This window comes from Plectropomus leopardus, chromosome 19 (assembly GCF_008729295.1).
Source record: "Plectropomus leopardus isolate mb chromosome 19, YSFRI_Pleo_2.0, whole genome shotgun sequence".
Lineage (NCBI taxonomy): Eukaryota > Metazoa > Chordata > Actinopteri > Perciformes > Serranidae > Plectropomus > Plectropomus leopardus.
Window position 1 is genome coordinate 29,226,891 of NC_056481.1, and position 18,515 is coordinate 29,245,405.

Consider the following 18,515-nt stretch of genomic DNA (forward strand, 5'->3'; position numbering starts at 1 on the left):
GAAAGCTGAAAGCTAGAAGAAACCAAAAGAAGAAGGTGAAGAAAAGACAATAAAACAAGACAATGGTACCAAGTAAAGCATGGAGTGCTTACAAAATGTACAGCACTGAAAAGTTATCCATGTTTTTACCGTTGGACATGCAACCCATTAGCCATTTGCTAACTTGTTTGGTATGTGACCTAATAGATCAACCGAAAGAAGGTCCAATAGCAACTAGCTGAAGGGGGACATATCTCCACCTACCGTTGAGGAGTCAAACATACTTCCGTCAATAAATTGATTCTCCCCAGTGCTTATATACTGGGACAACAGTAGTCCCAGTAGTCCAAAATGGCCTAATGAAGCTATAACAATAACTCCACTTAACTTTGCATGGAAATGTACTGATTGTCTGAAGGTCATTTCCATACTGTGGTATATGGACATGTACACACTATCAAAACATTTTTCTGAATTAATGTGCAAATGTTTGTCTGAACCAGTTGTGCTGTTGTCATCAAAAACTGATGTTACTTCAAATGGCAATTCTGAGGAAAGAGTGATTCATCTCTCAAAAATGTGCTTTCTCTTTTATCAAAAGAGGGCTAAGCAAGACTTAGTTTCAAGGAAAAAGGCAGATTAAGAAAACTGGATGCAATTTAGGAAACTGACATGCACCCACTGAAAAAGTCAACATTGCCTCAGGCAACGTTGATTTTTTCAGTTGAAAAGTGATATATATGGGTATTTAGTAGCATTGTTGATTGATTCAGATCTTATTGTAGACACTTGAGTGCTAAATATTAAATTCTACATATTGTATACAAATATGCAGACTGACTGCCCCCTAAAGGCTGCAACCCGCTATTGCAATTGTAATTTTGGTATTGGCTAATTCTGGCAGCAGGAGCTAGTTTTCATCACCAATGGAGTCCACTGTCACTGCCCTGTCACTGCCCTACAGACTGTGGATTAAGAGGCTAAGAGGCAGCATGATTAGCTGACTTGGTGTCTCTCCTGCTGCTGACTGTTGAAGGGGGTCAAACATGATTTAGTTGTGATTAAAAATGTATGCTGCTCTTACTGACACTGTTTTTCATACTGTATGTTCAGTGTAATCATCTGTTGCAAAGGGAACATCTGATTTTTCCAACATAGATGTATCTTAACTGACTTAACTGAATAGTAAATCTGACTGACAATGACGGTACCAGTACCATGATACCAGTTCATTGTTCTGATGTCATTATGTTAGACAGCTCTTCTTTTTTAGTTCTCTTTACAAAGTAATCCTTTTTATATATTTATTCACAATATATAGAGGCAAATTTACAAAGTAGATACATGTCTTATTTACACTGATTTGCCTGTTCTTTCTTTTTTTAGTAAATAAAAGACAGACAAGAGGATGAGTACAGATGGACATCATCTAAAAAAAAAGAAGAACAACACGGACAAGAAGGATAATTAAAAAAGATCAACTAAAACATTAAGACCCGATTTGTAAAGGAGCTCTTCTATCAAGAACGAAAGGGATCTGAAATGATGGACGGGGGATGTTTGAGGGTCTGCTCCAGGGCTCGGGAACCAATAAGCCTGTAATCGGGGGGGAAAGGAGCCAGTTGGTTCTGACCCCAGAAAAACAAGCCTTGCTGAGTGGAAGAGACCAATTAGAGAAGTCACCATAAAACATTTTATTTTTGTAAACTTTTTTAAGTTTATGATTTCCAAAAAGAGCAAACACTAATATATGTATACATATTATATATTATATGTGTGTAATACAGTAAGTATGTATTTAAAAAAAACAATTTAAAAAAAAAAAAAGAACTTGGGGGGGGGGGGGGGGGGGGTTTATGTGTCTTTGCGGTATAGAAGATGGAGGTGAGGTGAGGAGATGCCAGCTTCCCTCCTCTCTTCTGGTGATCTCCCACCTCACCCCTCACCCTCAGCTGGATGGGGGTGTTAAGCAAGTGGAGACTTGGTCTGTTTGTGTGCACGTATGTGTGTGTGTGTGTGTGTGTGTGTGTGTGTGTGTGTGTGTGTGTGTGTGTGTGTGTGTGTGTGTGCGTGCATGCATTTGTGCGTGTGTGTGCGTGCATGCATTTGTGCGTGTGTGATTGTGCTGGTCTAGCAGACATGTCACTATGTGATTGTTTATGGGAATTTGGAGTAGTCTTCAGATAATAAAGTGCTTTTTGAGCCTGTCTTCCACTAATGGACTGGAGTAGTGTAGATGTTACTTTGGCTAGTTTTGTCAAGCATCCTGCATCTTGTAGATTCAAGAAAATTCAGATGATGAATAAGTAGGCTACCCCTACTATGGTCTGTGCAAATAGGGATAAGAAAAGGTAGAACTGATATGATTATACAGTGTGCAGTGAGAGCTGAGAGGTGGGTAGCTGGTCCTGTCTGCTGGAGGCTTAGCTGCCCCTGACATCATTATCAAATATGTCATTGTGCTGTTGTGGTTTGAGGTGGCTGTGCAGTGTAGTGAATTGCTTTTGTACGTTGTGTTGGATAGGGAAGGCAAGGGAAGGAAGGGGGTAGGTGGAACAGGAAGTCTGAGGGAGGGTGCATATTAAAGCATGGGAGCTGTCTGAGTAGACAAGCATCTTAGGAGAGTCTCCCTTCCATCATTGAACACAGCCCTCAGCTTTCAGCGTCCAGCAGGGATGGTGGGATGAGAGGGGAAGGGAAAAAAGCCCTATATAAAGTCAAAAAAAGTCTCACGATCAAAGTTTTACTAAGAGTCTCTTTAAACCTTTCTATTTATATGGATATCTACTTTAGTGACATCCTTCTATATTTAAACGTACTAATAACATGCCGTCAGGTATGGTTGAAGAGTCAGTTGTAGCCATTTACTAATGTTGTATTTATTGTACTACCAGTAAGGAGAAAAAAAAACATTTATATATGAATATAGATATATCTATTTGTGATCTGCAATTCTTGGACATAAGTTTGCCTTTGATTTTCAACTTTCATGCAGGATTCAATGCACTGTCAACGTATGAAAAGTTTTCTACTTGTGTGATGTTTAGTTCGGTTGACATTTATTTGGTTCAGCTACTGAATGTATCTTCAAAAAATCTTGAGATTTTTAGGTAGATGTTGTTGTTTTATATATACTTAAAAAACAGTATTCTGTAAATTATTACAAATGTAAATTATATAGCAAATTCCAATAATATGCTGGACTTCTTCTTCTGCTGACCCAGATAGACTGTAAGGTAATAAGTAAGGCGAAAAAAAAAAAGAAAAAAAAGAGACAGAAAAAAATGAAGATCAAGGAAGCATTTAGAGGGAACATCAGTGGTCTGCACCCATTTGGAGGCCAGTGTGAGAGACAGAAATGTATAATCATTACAGGATCAGTTAGAATTTTTCTCAGCCAGGCTTTTCAAATTTGATGGGAACAAGGAGGTGGGCAGTGGCCTGTCCTGTGTGAGAGAGAAAGACAGAGGGAGGAGGGAAAGATAAAAAAGACATTTTTTTTTAAATATAGATTTTTCTCCCAGTTTTCTTCTGCTTGTCTTTTCACTCTCCCTTTGTCTTCCTTCCTGGAAACTTACATTATCAAGGTGCTGGAGACGAGCGCTATACGGGAGGTGAGGAAGAGGAGGAGGGTAAAGGGGGGTGTGGGAGGGAGGGGGTACAGTCTCCTCCTACAGAAACATGGGGTGGACAAAAAAAAGAAACTCCTAGTTGTCTGTCATGATGTCGACGTCACTTCCTAAAAAAAAAATTTGGTGAACTTTCTACTGCAAACAGTTTGCTTCACGTTGATTTCGAGAGAGATTCAAACTGTTACTATTACTATGATGATACATAAACACATGAAAAAACAGGAAAAATAGATTTTTTTTATTATTATGCATCACTTCACTGGACATATATCAAATTGTGCCAGCCTTTAGATGTGGACTTGACATGTAAGACGTCACATGAGTTTTTGTGACCCCATTCAGCATAATGATTAATGAATTGATTATTTTGTTACAGTGGGCTTCATTCACCAACTGCTCCCAAGAATATTTTCTCAGACAGAGTCTATGCGCACAAAAGAGCACTCGTACATACATTTTAGAAATGTTTATGCAGAACAATCGGTTAAGCTATTGTGTTTTCTTCAGTTTTAAAGTTGTATAATATTTTATGATTTATTTTACAATAATAGTCATGTATAATATTTTTAATAATTATTTTCATTATTTTAAAAAAAGTTTTATGGCCTTTTAAAATAAACATCACACTACATAACACATAACACTTCACATCAGTTATGTTAATGGGAATCATACAATCTAATGACAAAGCGGCATTCAAAATAAGTTGTTATTATCTTACAGAAATACAGTGTAAAATTATGTGTCTTCGCCTTCTTTCCCCCACTCTCTGTCTATACTGAACCTGACAGCTCGTTTGGTGATCAATCTCTGCAGAGGTACCTCCACTTCAGAACAAAAGTTTTGGTTTTTTTTTCTTATTTTCTTGGTCCAGTGTTCTGTCCTCTGCAGACTTTCGTTTCTCTCTATTTATTTTCTTCTTCAGTGTCTCATGTTCATTTTTAACCAATTAAACATTTTCAGTCTCAGTGTACTATGCATTATTTATAAACATCATTAAATATTTGAATATATCCTCTTTCTTTTTGACAAAATGCATGGTTATCTTTTAAAGCTGACAAATTCCTCACTCACGTGTGTAACTGTTTTAACGCTTTTGTCCACATCCTGTAAATTTCAGTGTGTCATGGTGAAAGTGGAGTGACCTGAGCTCCTCCTGGGATAATGACTGAAATTCTGGAGGCCTTGTTGACCCTTGTTTAGAAATTATAATTCACAGAGACAATGTTCCTCCTCCTCTTCCTCATCTTCCCAAATGAGCATAGACTCAGATTGTGCTTTTGTGAATGATCCAGTGATACCTCCCATGTTGCTGCATTTATCGCTCTCTCAGTCATTGAAAGTGCATGTGGGACAGTGGACAGGACAGTGGGCTCATACAGAACATGACCCCACTCTGGATGGATGTCTCAAAGCTACTTCAAAGACTGAGACTAAATGTGTGTGTGTGTGGGTGTGTCCAGCAATCCACTGCTGAGCTGTTTATCTTGGATGACTCAACTACAGTGGGGCAAGGCCACTGAAAAAGACTGCAAAAGACATGAAGACAGAAGAAAAACCGACTTGGACTTTGACTGAAAACAAATGAACAAACAAACAAAAAAAACTAATGAAAAACAACTAACGATGTCAATCTTTGCAGAGATCCAGGTAACTTCTGATCTCTGCTGTGTTCTTTTGATTCTCAAGTTTTTTGTTTTTTCTGTTGTTGGTTACAGACTTTCGTCCTGTTTACATGTACTGTAAATGCTGTCCATCCTTTACTGGTTGGAGAGATTAAAAAAATGTAAGAAGCAGCTTTCATAGCTCTGGTATTCTCTATGGCTGATTACTGTAATCCTAAGAAACCTTTCTGTTCAAGCTAGCATGTCCTTATTTACCTTAATCCCTTAGACCTTCCGACCCAGTTCCCTCCACAATACCCTTTCTATAGGTGTCAATCCCATAGCAAAGCCCAAACCTTTGTACCTGCTCTACAGTGAACATACTACATGAAAAAATCCTTGAGCTTCCTACCAAAATCTATGTGGGTCTTCTGCAAAACTCTCCCCATCCCTTTATATAGTGTGTACCTCAGATGTAAGCCCTAAAGCAGCTATTATTCTCAAAAACCTCCTGTAAACCAGACCTCATTCCTCTCTCCCACCCTCTGTTAGTGTAGCCCAGATAGAGCCCAACTACACTCCATAAGTCAAAACCACACCTACCTCCCCTAGAAACCCGCTGACCTCGACCATGAAGGCCACAGTATACTTTCTGCAAAGACACATTTTGGCATGTTTGCTCAAGCTAAAGGGCATGTGCAAATGATTTTCGCGTTATCATACAACTAGGGATGCACTTTAATATCAGCACATCATCAGTATTGGCAGATACTAACTTTAAAATAAAATATCTGAATCGGCCAACATGCTGATATTTGCACATATCACAAACTGATATAGATATTCTATTATTGACAAAGTGAGCATGTACAAAACATCAGCCACAACTTAAGTAAGTATTTTTCCTATTTTGCACAATGAATGAATGTTATACACTGAAAAGCATTGTATTTTATGTCTCTATGTGCAGGTGGGCCATCACATTACGAGTATGCAGTATATGATGTTAACTGCACTACACAAGAGACTTGATGATCACTAAAATTAAATAGGGAAACAAATATATTGACATCAGAATTGGTTACCAGCCAAGTAAGTAGTTATATATTGGCATATCAGATGTTGGCAAAATATCCAATAATATGTATCCATCAAATATATTTCAAAAACCTAAAATCCTCTGTGACGTTAAGGTCCTGCTGCCTGTAACATTCATAGTTGTATGTGGTTTCTTGCTATTTTAAGTTGTTTAATGTAACGGCCTTCATGGTTAAAGGATAGGAAACAAGACTTCGACCTTCTTGCTATGAATCCTTAAGCATCACAACATCACGCTACTTCCACATTACTATCCATGGAAAGGAAGAACAGTCAATACTTGTTGTACTGCAAAAGATCACTTGGAAGGAAAAGATAAACACTTTATTCTTCCAGTAAAGGCAGTGTCCATTTTTCCCTAGGTCACAGTTCACTCTTAAATGTGCCCCCGTTGGTGTGGATTGTAAAAAAAAAAAAAAAAAAAAAAAAAGCTGTTGCTGTTGTGAAATAACTACAATTTCTATATGGTACAGTGTCCCCTTGTGTTTCTAAATAAGAAAATTAGACTTTTGCTGTAAGTATACTGTTACCTTTACACATCTGCATCACTTACCAAACCCCAGCAGCCTCCCTGTCCTATGCAGATCCCCAAAGCACAAAGGTTTGAATGTTGAATTTAGTTTAGTTATTTAGTAAAACAGAAAGAAAACAATGAATTTTTGACCATTCTGTTTGTATTTGTCTGCCTGTTTTCAGTCTGTTTTTTTCTGTTTGAGGCTCCCATGTGCTTTTGTATTCCTAATGTACAGATCCTCCCTTTCTCTCTGTCAATAAGAGAACCTTGTATTACTGTATATTAGAGCAACACAGAGACTCTTCATGTGTGGCTGTGGCTTCACTTTACCTGTGCAATCAAAACATTGGTCATTTTTTAAATTTTTTTTCACTTGCAAACAGTTTCCTGTGTGTGTGTGTGTGTGTGTGTGTGTGTGTGTGTGTGTGTGTGTTTGTGCGTATATATATATACACACATACACACACACATATATACACACATATAAAACCTGTACTGTAGTGGGTTTGTTTATTTGTGTTATTTTGTTTATTGTTATTATTCCTGGTTTATGTTTCTGTATGCTTCCAATGTGCTTCAAAGAAACAATACTATTTATTACATTATTGGTACATTATTATCGCAATTATTATTATTACTGCTACAATAATTATTACCATTATTACTATGAATAAACATTTTTTTCCTCAGTAACTCCCCTGATAATGCAGTTAATGCCATTGAAGTTGTTTCAAACATGTTCATAAACAAGAGTCTTTCAGCACACATGATATAGAGCGATAGATTACAAATATGTTCTACCCAAAAGAAAGATTACAGGAACAAAAGAAAAGGCCAATCTGATTGGATTATTATTATTAAATTCGTGCAAAGCACAAACCACTCCCACTGTGAGATTAAAACATAATAGGGATTAAATTATAATTAGCCACACTGTCACTTATAATTAATTATGACTATATATTTCAGATGTGGGTCTTCTGAAATGAAACAGGAATACACCATATGACAGACTAAAATATTATTCATTTTTCTTCTTTTTTAAACTGTGTTCATGCATTCCTGCGTTCCTGCGTTCCTGCATTCCTGCGTCCCTGCATGTCTGCCTGCCTGCGTGTGTGTGTGTGTGTGTGTGTGTGTGTGTGTGTGTGTGTGTGTGTGTGTGTACTTAACTCGTTAGTGGATATCACAGTTAGCTCCTGCACTGGGTCCAAATTAACTTCATTTGCAACCCAATAAAAACAGAATCAACACCATCCAACAGTTACATATATGTAAACAGTACTTCAATTGTGTACTTGTTACTTCTACTACCACTTACTACTGAATGCAGGCCTGCATGTTGCAGTTGTTTTGACTATTAGCCTGGATCACTTAATTTCTGGACCAAACAAACCCTGAGATGAGGAAGAATATGCTGCTGCTCCATAGTCATCAAGGGCCAAGGCTTTGTTCCACTCAACCAGCTGTCTGCTGGATATGAGCCCAAACTAAGCCTTGTGCCTGTAATGAGTAGCGCTGATGTTGAGAGAGCGAATAGGAATCAAAAAGGGCTGTGGCCAATTTAATGAAAGGCATTTTTCATGGAAAAGGTCTCTTATCCAAGGAATGTTAAATGAAAAAAAAATTGTCGGTTTTTCACAAAATGCATCTATCCCCATTATCATCTCACATCTGTATGTAAAATCACTTTTTCTTTAATTGATCATAGTAAACCAAACAAAATACCCTACTACTCCAACGTGTACACCATGTAGGGCTACATGCTGTGGATTTTTTTTTAATTTTTATATTTTTATTATCTATTTTTTGGGCGTTTTTGCCTTTAATTGATAGGACAGCACAAGTGTGAAAGGGTAAGAGAGAGAGGGGGTGACATGCATCAAAGAGCCAAGGCTGGATTCGAACCCGTCAAAACACTTTTTCATTCTAGTTCAATAACTGCAGTAGTTCTGAGAAAGCATCAAGAGCCTGTCCTTGTTTGAACTTGCTATGGAAGTGTTCATCTTTATCTGCTGCAGGACAAGTCAAACTGCAACGGATAATTATTGTAAAGCCCAATAATGTCAATCAAATGACATTTCCTATTATAAAGGTACCCTGGTCATATATTTTTGGTCCAAAACAGGGGCATCATGCAGAAGCATTTCGTCAAATGTCTCTTATATTTTCTCTTAATTTTTTGGTAAGAGAAAAAAATTGAGTCAACTCCAGTTGCACCAAACATTCTCAACATCCAAGCCTGCTCTGGCTAGAGCTTTAACATAAGTCAACTGTTTGCACAGGTAATGCCCCTCCAAACACTGTATAAGGACAGGTTTTGGGCCATGTGCAAAGACTCTGTCACATGCCCAGGACTGGATATATGACACCAAACAAAGGCTGAAAGAAGAGGAAGAATTTCTGCAGTCGTGAAACCGACATAGGCCTACTGTTAGGCAGTGTCAGGACTGGTAACACAGGAAAAACTCAACAATGACAAAACATTTTCTGTGTCAGCAGCAGGAAGTATTACAGGGTTAGGGTTAGTTACCCTGTATGTAAGTATAATCAGGGAAATATGTTTAAGTATAAAAAGTGAAAGAAAAAAAACTAATTTAACATAATCAAAATAGTTATTTAAAGGAAAAGCAGCAAGTACATACAGTATACTGTATATGAAAAGATGGCACCATGGAATGTTTTTGCATAGACTGTATATAAAGATGGATGACGCGTACCCACTTATCTCCCACTTAAGTGAAGCTAAAATATTCCAGATACAGCCGCTGCCACCTTGCGCTGGTGACATCATTCAGAGCCAGAGTCTGCGCTGTAGTGATCTCCACGGGAAAGGAGTTCCTGCCAAAACACCAGACCAACCAATCGCAGGCAGCCCCATTAAACATAAGTGCATTGATTGGTTGTCACAGCTGTCAATCATGGTGAAAAAATACCCTTTTTGTAGAACTGAATTACTCATTAAAACCCAACTTATAAAAACAAACACTTGAACAAACATCAGGGTGATGAGAACTACCTTCAGTGACAGAAACTATGTTTGGGGAAAGTTGTTTTTCTTTGGCCTATATCCCGTTCACTTACATGGAGGGTCGGGCTTTCTGACCTATTCTGCAGACAGACATCAGGGGGCCATCAAGATGTTTAAGCCTTACTTTGGGGGAGCTTACATGTCATCCATCTATACATACAGTTTATTTTTTTTTAGCATGAATCAGTACAATGTTTCCCTCTGAAGTGCAGTGGAGTACAGGTGGAAAGTGGCATGAGATTCAAATACTCAAATAACATAAAAGTTCTTTAAATTTGTGCTCAAGTGCAATACCTCAGTAAATGTTACAGTTATTATGGACCAAGAATAGTATTTCTTTAACACTAAAATTTAATAATTCAACGGATGTAATTACACTGAAACCTAATTCATGTTCAATTATATGATATTCATAGATTTTTTCAAAAGTAAAACTCCTTTTTTTTTGTGCTGGGAACCAAATTGTAGTCTATTAAAACAAAATGTTTGTCTCTTACTTTGGCAAGAGTGCTGTTGATCAGTTTTCTCTTACCTGGCTCTGCCACCACAGATAATTGTAGAGGTCAATGTCCCACCTAAAAAGAAGAGCTGTTTGAATCAAGGTGAGTCACTGTCCCTTTAAGCCTCAATTTTACCCTTAATTTAATCAGTTTTATCCCACGACAGTGTTAGTCAGAGGTCAACTTAGTCTGATTACACACACATATTCACAGTCACACATATACGCAGTCTACCTGTGGTGACTGTCGTTACCCAGCACACCATGGATGCCAGTCCTAGAGATAGAGATTGCAAAAGATAGAGAGAGAAGGATGACGGGGCATTGATAGCCATTGGTCTTCCATCTCCTCAGGGACAGAAGATGGAATGCTGTTGTTTGTCTACACCACTATCATTTCCTTAAACAAAACAAATGCCTCATTGATCCCCCTTCCCACCTCACATCTTACTGCTTCACCACAGCAAACAGGGAACACACACACACAAACACACACACACACTGCACTGGCACTGAGAAAAAAACAGTCTTGCACACTTCACAGCATTGATCCTCTTTTGCAGCACTTTGTCATCAACTTCAATTGTGTGCTGAACAATCCCCACTGTCACCACTGTCGAAGGCAATAGATTTTGCTGTTTTAGCAGTTTTTCTGTCCTCTGTGGAGCTTCAGTGGTCCAACTGTACAGAAAATGGTGGCCAGGACCATTCAGGCCATCACAGGGTTACTAATTGGAGCTGTCTATTCAGTAAGCAGAGGTCTTCGGAAGGGGGAGATATTAGCAACCTGCATTAACTTAAACACAGTTTTCCCTCTTCTCCTTAAAATGCTACTGGGCATTTTCAAAAGTTCAGCTGCAGTGCACACACACACACACACACACACACACACACACACACACAAGACATAATATTCAGCAAATTCTCATTCCCATGTTGTCAAATGCCAACACTTTGTCATGCCTCTGATTACTGACACAAAAGGCACCCTAATGTAAACCCCTCCATGACAATACTTAAAGCTGAGAGCTACTGATGTAGTTAAAGAGTGAGGGAGTCTGTTTTGACCACTTTCTTTGTATTGTTTGTCAAACAAGACTTTTATGCAGGAGACTGCACTTTGACTTTTAGTCTCACTCAGGACACAGTGTTGTTTTAACATAATTTTACCTAATCCATCCTTCACCTACTTACATTACTCACATGATGTATTAAAGCCTCATTTGTTAAGGAACAACTCTGAGGAACACAGGAACCAAATACAAGACACCACACACAAAGACAAAGTTCAGGTGATTTAATGTGGATAATCAATATATACAGTGCGATGGTGCAAGGGTGACATGTCTGGGGATCCAGTGGTGAGCGGTGAGTGGCAGTGAGCTCTCCAGAGCATGCCCAGTGACAGAGAGTTCTGATCCAAAATGTGGCATCCTCCACATTGTAATGGAGTCCTCCTTTCAAATAAACAATTCACAAAAACCAGAGCGGGACCAGGGGTCCGTTTCACAAAGCAGGTTCAACAAACTCTGAGTGTAACCCTGAACTCTGAGTTGATCTACTCTGAGATAGGAAACTCTGAGTTTCTGGTTCCAGAACAGCTGATTTGAGTTGGTTTAATCAACTCGGAGTAGTTTCACCTGGAGTTAAGCGCGTGCACCACAACTATAAAAAGCCAGCATCAATGGAGCCCCGATTCAACGAGTCACCATGGCAACGGGGAAGCGGAGGGCTGCGTTCTTCACCGCACTCAAATTGGAAATTTTAATGCGCTCATATGCAGAGTTTGAACACGTTTTTAGAAAGAAGTGCAACACCGCTGCAGCTGCAAAAGAGAGGGAGACGGCGTGGGAGAACATTGCTGCCCGGGTCAATGCGTAAGTTTAAATGTAGTCCTTTGCAATCACAATACTATTACAGGGGGAAATTGTTTGAATGGTAGCGTATTAATTTATTTCATTTTATTTCATTTAGGTGCAATCCCGCGGGGGAGAAGCGCACGTGGCAGCAGCTTAAGATGAAATATAAAAACATTGTTCAAACAGGTAAGACCTCGGCACAATCTCATGGAGGTACCTCATTTTGATCATGTTTTACATTGTAAAGTAGCCTAAATATTAAGTGGCTGTTATCCCACACATAGCCTAAATGTCTTCATCCATATAATGTTTTGTTAAATAATTAAGTCTATTTAAACTAACACAGACTTCTACTCAGCCAACAGAAAGAAAGCAGATGCCCGTAAAACGGGTGGTGGCCCACCTCCACCTCTAACAGAGGCAGAGGAGCTGGCCCTAAGCCAGAATTTTGGAAGGCCAGTGGCTGAGGGAATCCCTGGAGGGAGCTCATCCTCTGAGGCCACCCCCCAAGACACAAGTGCTTTTATAAAATGTAATATGCCTATAAATATATTTTTAAAGCATATTCATACAAATATTCATTTCTCTTTCATGTCTTTGTTTTTCTTTTGGCCCAACAGATTCTGATGGTGTTATCTACCTGGTGGAGCCCCTTCACGCCACAACAGACCTTGTAACTGTAAGTAGGCAATACTCCAAAGATTTTGCTTAATGGTAGTTTAAGTATACTGAAACATATCACTCATCTAGGATGAAGAGGATGAAACTGTGTCTGCTGCCTTTACAGAGGGGGATTCAGAAAGGCATACAGAGGTATGTTACTAATAGTTCTCTTCCCATTCACATTTCTTAACATTCTGGTGGAATATAGAGTGTGACATTTAGCCTACACTGAAGTATTGCACATTCTCATCCTTTTTAACAGAGCATGGCTGGGCAACAGCAGGACGGTCCCTCAACTTCCACTGCACAGATGGACACAGTGAGATGGATGTTCAGTAAACACCAGAGGTTCATTCTGTGGAATTCATGTGCAACTGTATAATTTAATGTTGTCTATGTGTTCCCAGTTACCAGTAAAAGAGATATAAAAAATACACTTGCTGAAAAAAATCCAGAAAACAGATAAAGAATTACAATACTTGGACCGCCAGATTAGGAGGGCCGATCTGGAAATTGAAATACTGGAGCACAAGTTAGAGGTGGGTGCATGGTCACAGATGAATTATGTTAACTATTGGAACATTAACTAAACTAGCTCTTTTATTAGCAGGAAATAAAGAAGACCAAATGAAATGTGTATCATGTCTTTATTTGACTGCTATGGTGGTGATGATGGTGACTTAAACTCTGAAGTGATTATGGCATATGGTGTCTCTGACTGCTCCGCCATCCTGGATAGCTAGCAGGTGAATGGGGTCATCACCTGGGTCTTCAATTTGTAGGGCAGGGTGTTGCTCTCCTCTAATAGTGGCAATATTATGAAGAACAACACATGCCACAATAATATCACAGGCCCTCTCAGGGGTCACCCTGAGGTGACGCAGGCACTGGAAAGGGGCTTTCAGCAGGCCTATGGTCATCTCCACCCGGGCTCTTGTCCTGCAGTGAGCCCAGTTGAAGTTCTGTTGGGGGCCTGGTTCAGGGTCAGGGTATGGGGTCATCAGCCTAGGTTGGCATGGGTAACCCCTGTCACCCAGCAGAAGGCTATCAAACTCTCCCGTAACATATAGTGGATACATTAGAGTATATTAAAGGAGGGAGACAAGTGAATTATATTTTGAAAATCTTTAGGCTGCTTACCACGTTGCAGTCTGTTGCTCAGGTTAGACTCACGATAAATCCTTGAGTCATGAACAGATCCAGGCCACTTGGCCTCCACATTGGAAATGATGTGTGCAGCATCACATACGATCTTGACAGTGCAGAGAATGACAGATGTTGAACTATGATGCAGTCTTTAACATTTTGAAACAGCAGTCAATCTACCTGTAGCCTACCTGCACATTTATGCTGTGAATGGACTTCCTATTCACATAATCGGCTTTATTATGTGAGCGAGCTGTGATGGGGATGTGTGTGCCATCTATGCAGCCAATCACACTGGGAAATCCTAAAAGAAATTAAAATTACCAATCCCAGTCTGAGGTTGCAGCACAATGTCATTAACGGAATATGATTCTAAATTAATTTAACAGATCTCTACATCATTCACCTGCAATCCTGTGGAACTCCTCCTTGATGGCTCTGACAGGTTTATGTCCAGGGAAAACGACAAAGATGTGTAAAAGTCGTTTCAGGGCCAGGCACACTTTTCTGACCGCCTTGCATACAGTTGCTTAAATGCTCTGCATCTCCGACATTATACAAGACACTGCCATTTGCAAAGAACCGCAGCGCAATACACAATATCTGATGGGATGTGAGAGCGTGACTGCGGTTGGTAATGTTGCAAATGTAAGGACGGATTAGGTTGTGTATGTATAATATGGACTGTGATGTGAAACGGTTCCGCTCAAAAAGATAACTGTCCAGAAATGCGAGAACATCTATCCGCGGTCTGAAAACAATCTCCCGACAAATATTTAGGCCTAATTCTCTGCGCAGTAATGCTGCTCCTTCATCCACTGGATCATTAATGAAAGGGCATGCCATTTTGACAGACGGCAGAACTATACTCCGACACTCGCCTGCTGACTGAATGAATGAATGAGGAAATCAAATAGCGTATGTGGCTGAAAGAGGGCGGAGACAGAGAGAAACTCGAGGTTCATTGAGAAAAACCTGGTCCCGACCAGGTTAGGTTCATAGAGTCTGTTACTACGGTGACTGACCGAGAGCTTAGGTTACCCCTCTCTGTGAAACAGGCTAGAGTTACACTTCTTTCTCTGGTTTGAGTTACCTCCCTTTTTGACACGGAAAACTCAGAGTTTCCCTCATTTCAGGGTTAACAGACTCAGAGTTTTCACTAAACCTGCTTTGTGAAACAGACCTCAGCAAGCAGCACGCAGGCAGGCAGGTGGTTGGAAAAGAGGCGCGGAAGCACAAGCAAGCTATCTGCAGCTACGAGCTATCTGCAGTAAGGAAACACAAGCTACACAAGCTAGGAACACTGGGAAAAGCACAAACAGAGAGCCAGGATCTACAACGGAGTTAACACATGAGTAGACGGAACAATCTGGCAATGAGTAAAGCTCAAGCTGGTCAGATCAGGGTTCAAATTTAGGGGAAGATTGGGTGGGATCCGACCCCCCCTAATTAGGACTTTGACTGCTGACAAATTGCCTTTTTGTTGCGAAAATCTCACAGTGTCTGTGTAGGAAGTCCTTTATATAGCACAGGCATGTCCAAAGTCTGGCCCAAGGGCCAAACGGGACCTGTGGACCAATTTCATGACTACAGCAAAAAAGTTGACAGTGAGGGCCGTCACTTTCAGGGTTGGCAGAAAGTTTGTTCCTTTTCAGTACATTTTCACAGAAAGATGAAACAGTTGCATTTGTCCTGGTTGTTTATGATTTTTATTTTAATTACCAATTTGAAGAAGTGGGCACCCAGGTATTTTCACATTATCCAATCTGGCCCTTATTCAAAATGTTGGTGTATGTAGAGGAATGTAAGGTAAGGGTGGGAAGTTCAGGGTGGTGAATTGGACCACAGACCTGGAATTACCATTCCTCTATAACAACAATCTGTCCCTAACTTTGACATACCATAGTTTCCATGCACAAATATTGTAGAAAGACAGATTTTAATAAGGTCAAATCAAGGATCTTCAAAGCTGTGTGTTACATTCATAGTTGACTTTAGGTCTCCTAGCATGTGTTTGTAATTACTGCAATGGGACCATAGTGGTGATGAGATATGTGACTTTATATGTAACGGGTTAAATTGAGTAATTCATCACAAAGTAGCTACGAGAAATAAATGCCTCCTAAATAATGTTAGCTCCTCTAAAACTAAATGCCAGATGTGCGGTCACTTGGCGTGAAGGTTCACTACCCCACCTCCCATTCGTACCCCAAAATTTATAGATTAAAACATAGTGAGCTCTCGGCTCGGAGCTTCTTTGTATTTTTCCTTTCACCGCAGCGCTTCTCGTGTGTCCGCGCTTGCACCTTTTTCTTTTCTTCAATTTTACAAGAGGAGCCGCAACTGCTCATCAGAGCTTTGCTGAACTTTAACTTCTGAAGCCATTTTCTTTTTAAATCTCTGACGCTTTTCTTCATACCAGTTTTTGGTCAGTAAGGACACTCTTGCATTTCGTTTTAAGTAAACTCAAAATAATAATTTAAAGTGACTGTCAGACCAATGGGACTACTTTTAATTATTCCTGCAAGTTTTAACTGAGAAGGACACTCCGTGATACGCCGTCAACTCTGCCATGGATCTAGAAGCAACACCTGCTGCACTATCACTAACTATCTGCATCAGTTTCCTGCCCTTAAAGACTTTGTTTAAAGACTTTTACCGGTTCGCCGAGGCGGACACCAAGGCCAGTTAAAGACCGCCGCACACCTACTCCACCTGCCCTTCCGCCGTCGCCTTTCAGCGGGTCACCTCGTCTGGAAGACACGCAGCAGCTCTCCACTGGAGTGAAGCGACGATCAGAGTTGATGTTGTATAGCTAAACTTTAATGCCAAAGCTCTAAATTCTTATTTACCGTTCAGCGCGCCTCCACACTTTAGACGGTCACATATTTCTACCCACTGTCATCCATAATTAATCATTTATATCACCTGAACATACATCACTTTGGTTCCCTTTTATTTGTTCAATTCCATTTATATGTCACATTACTTCCTCTACTCACTCATCATTTTTTTAGCCTAAATAAATATTTCATTTATTGCCAAGTCGTTGTCTGTGGATATTATTTCATGAGAAAAAACAGATCATTGTAAAATGGTGCCCCTTTTACTTTAACTAGTGCAAAATCCAAATTCTAATGTAGTTATTAATAGCCACTACAGTGGTGTTGTTTGAATATTTAAGCACTTGTAACTTTCCTCATGAAGATTTCCCTACTTCACAGTGCATATAGTGTTCATACTGTGGACCTACAGGTATTAATACACACTATTTGTACACATTGCTGCGCAGCGGACTCACCTCGAGCACGTCCCCCACTAATTGGCAACATTCGAACACAGCCTGTGGCATACATCAACGATCTCTAGTGGGGGGGCGTCATTGAGGCAACAAATAAAAAGACAAAATTAACACGGCAATTATAGCAAGTGGAATCACATTGTATATTACTTAAACACTGTTACATTTATGCATTTTAATATTTATATGTATTTTTAATCATATTTATACATTTTTAACATTTAATTAAACGTTTTACATCCTGATGTCTAAATGAATTTTCACCAGGGCTACATAAGTTTGCCTTTAACTCACAGGATACAAGCTCAAGAAGAGCAGTGTTGAATGAAATGGGATAAATAGACCATGTTTACATGCCAATAACGCAATAAGAGACTGAACATCTGAATATGTCACAGAGACAAATATGTTTTGTGAGACATAGCAGTCCAGAGCTTTTTGTTTCCTTTTTGTTTGTTTTGTGTCGTATTTTTTTACATTTTTTTACCCTTAGTAACACTAAAACCAATAATCGTAAATTGTTGGAAAAAGGCTTGTTCATTAAAATGTTTAGATAGTCTTTCATAGATAAAATGTAGGTTACTCTTAGGGATCTTACAGCCTCTCACACAGGCAACTGGAAAGTGATCACTAACATCATTACAAAAAGTTCCAAACATAGAGAATGTGTGAGTTGTGTTAGTTAAAGTCAGATCAAGTAATGTGGATTTAGCTGGGTGTTTTTAGTGTAAGCCCACTGAAAAGTTTTGTAACAGAACCTGACAGAGAGAGCCACATATGTCCTTGAATCAATCTCAGCAAGGGCAAAAGACCATGACGCTGCAGAACATAGCTGGCAAAACTTCAACCCTCAAGAAGCTGCAACTCTTTCTTTTGTCAGCAGCGCTTAAAACCCTTGCATGCAAAGAGAGAAGCACACAGAGATTGAGAGAGACGGCCATTTAAATACAATATTCAGTCACATCCACACCTTACCTAAACATAGGGGAGCATACAGAATGAGAGAGACAGCAGTGCTGGTCGCACATGCTTAAATACCCAGGATAAGGAGGCACACCCAGACACAGCTCCCTGCAACACCCTGATTCACAGCACATGGCTCATAGCAAACGTGAATTCCATCCAACCCACACACACAAATACAAAACCACACCCACGTGTCAGTGTGAAGGCAAGTCAGTGTATATTG

General features: G+C 39.6%; 1 protein-coding gene, 1 long non-coding RNA gene and 1 pseudogene across 2 annotated transcripts in view; 2 read left to right on the plus strand and 1 right to left on the minus strand.

The window, feature by feature from the left end:
- Positions 1 to 1,711, plus strand: part of LOC121958428 (RNA binding protein fox-1 homolog 3-like) — a 518,131-nt gene extending 516,420 nt beyond the window's left edge. Inside the window, exon 13 of the mRNA XM_042507330.1 lies at positions 1,366 to 1,711. Within this exon, the coding sequence (XP_042363264.1) occupies positions 1,366 to 1,368 (3 nt within the window). The 3' untranslated portion in view covers positions 1,369 to 1,711. The remainder of the gene's footprint in view (positions 1 to 1,365) is intronic.
- An 11,174-nt stretch (positions 1,712 to 12,885) lies between these two features.
- On the plus strand, positions 12,886 to 13,227 carry LOC121958447. The gene is made up of 3 exons (XR_006106853.1): positions 12,886 to 12,895; positions 12,967 to 13,029; positions 13,142 to 13,227. It is a non-coding gene; the product is annotated as an uncharacterized LOC121958447 (long non-coding RNA).
- A 332-nt stretch (positions 13,228 to 13,559) lies between these two features.
- LOC121958486 lies at positions 13,560 to 14,871 on the minus strand (annotated as a pseudogene).
- Positions 14,872 to 18,515: the final 3,644 nt, after the last annotated feature.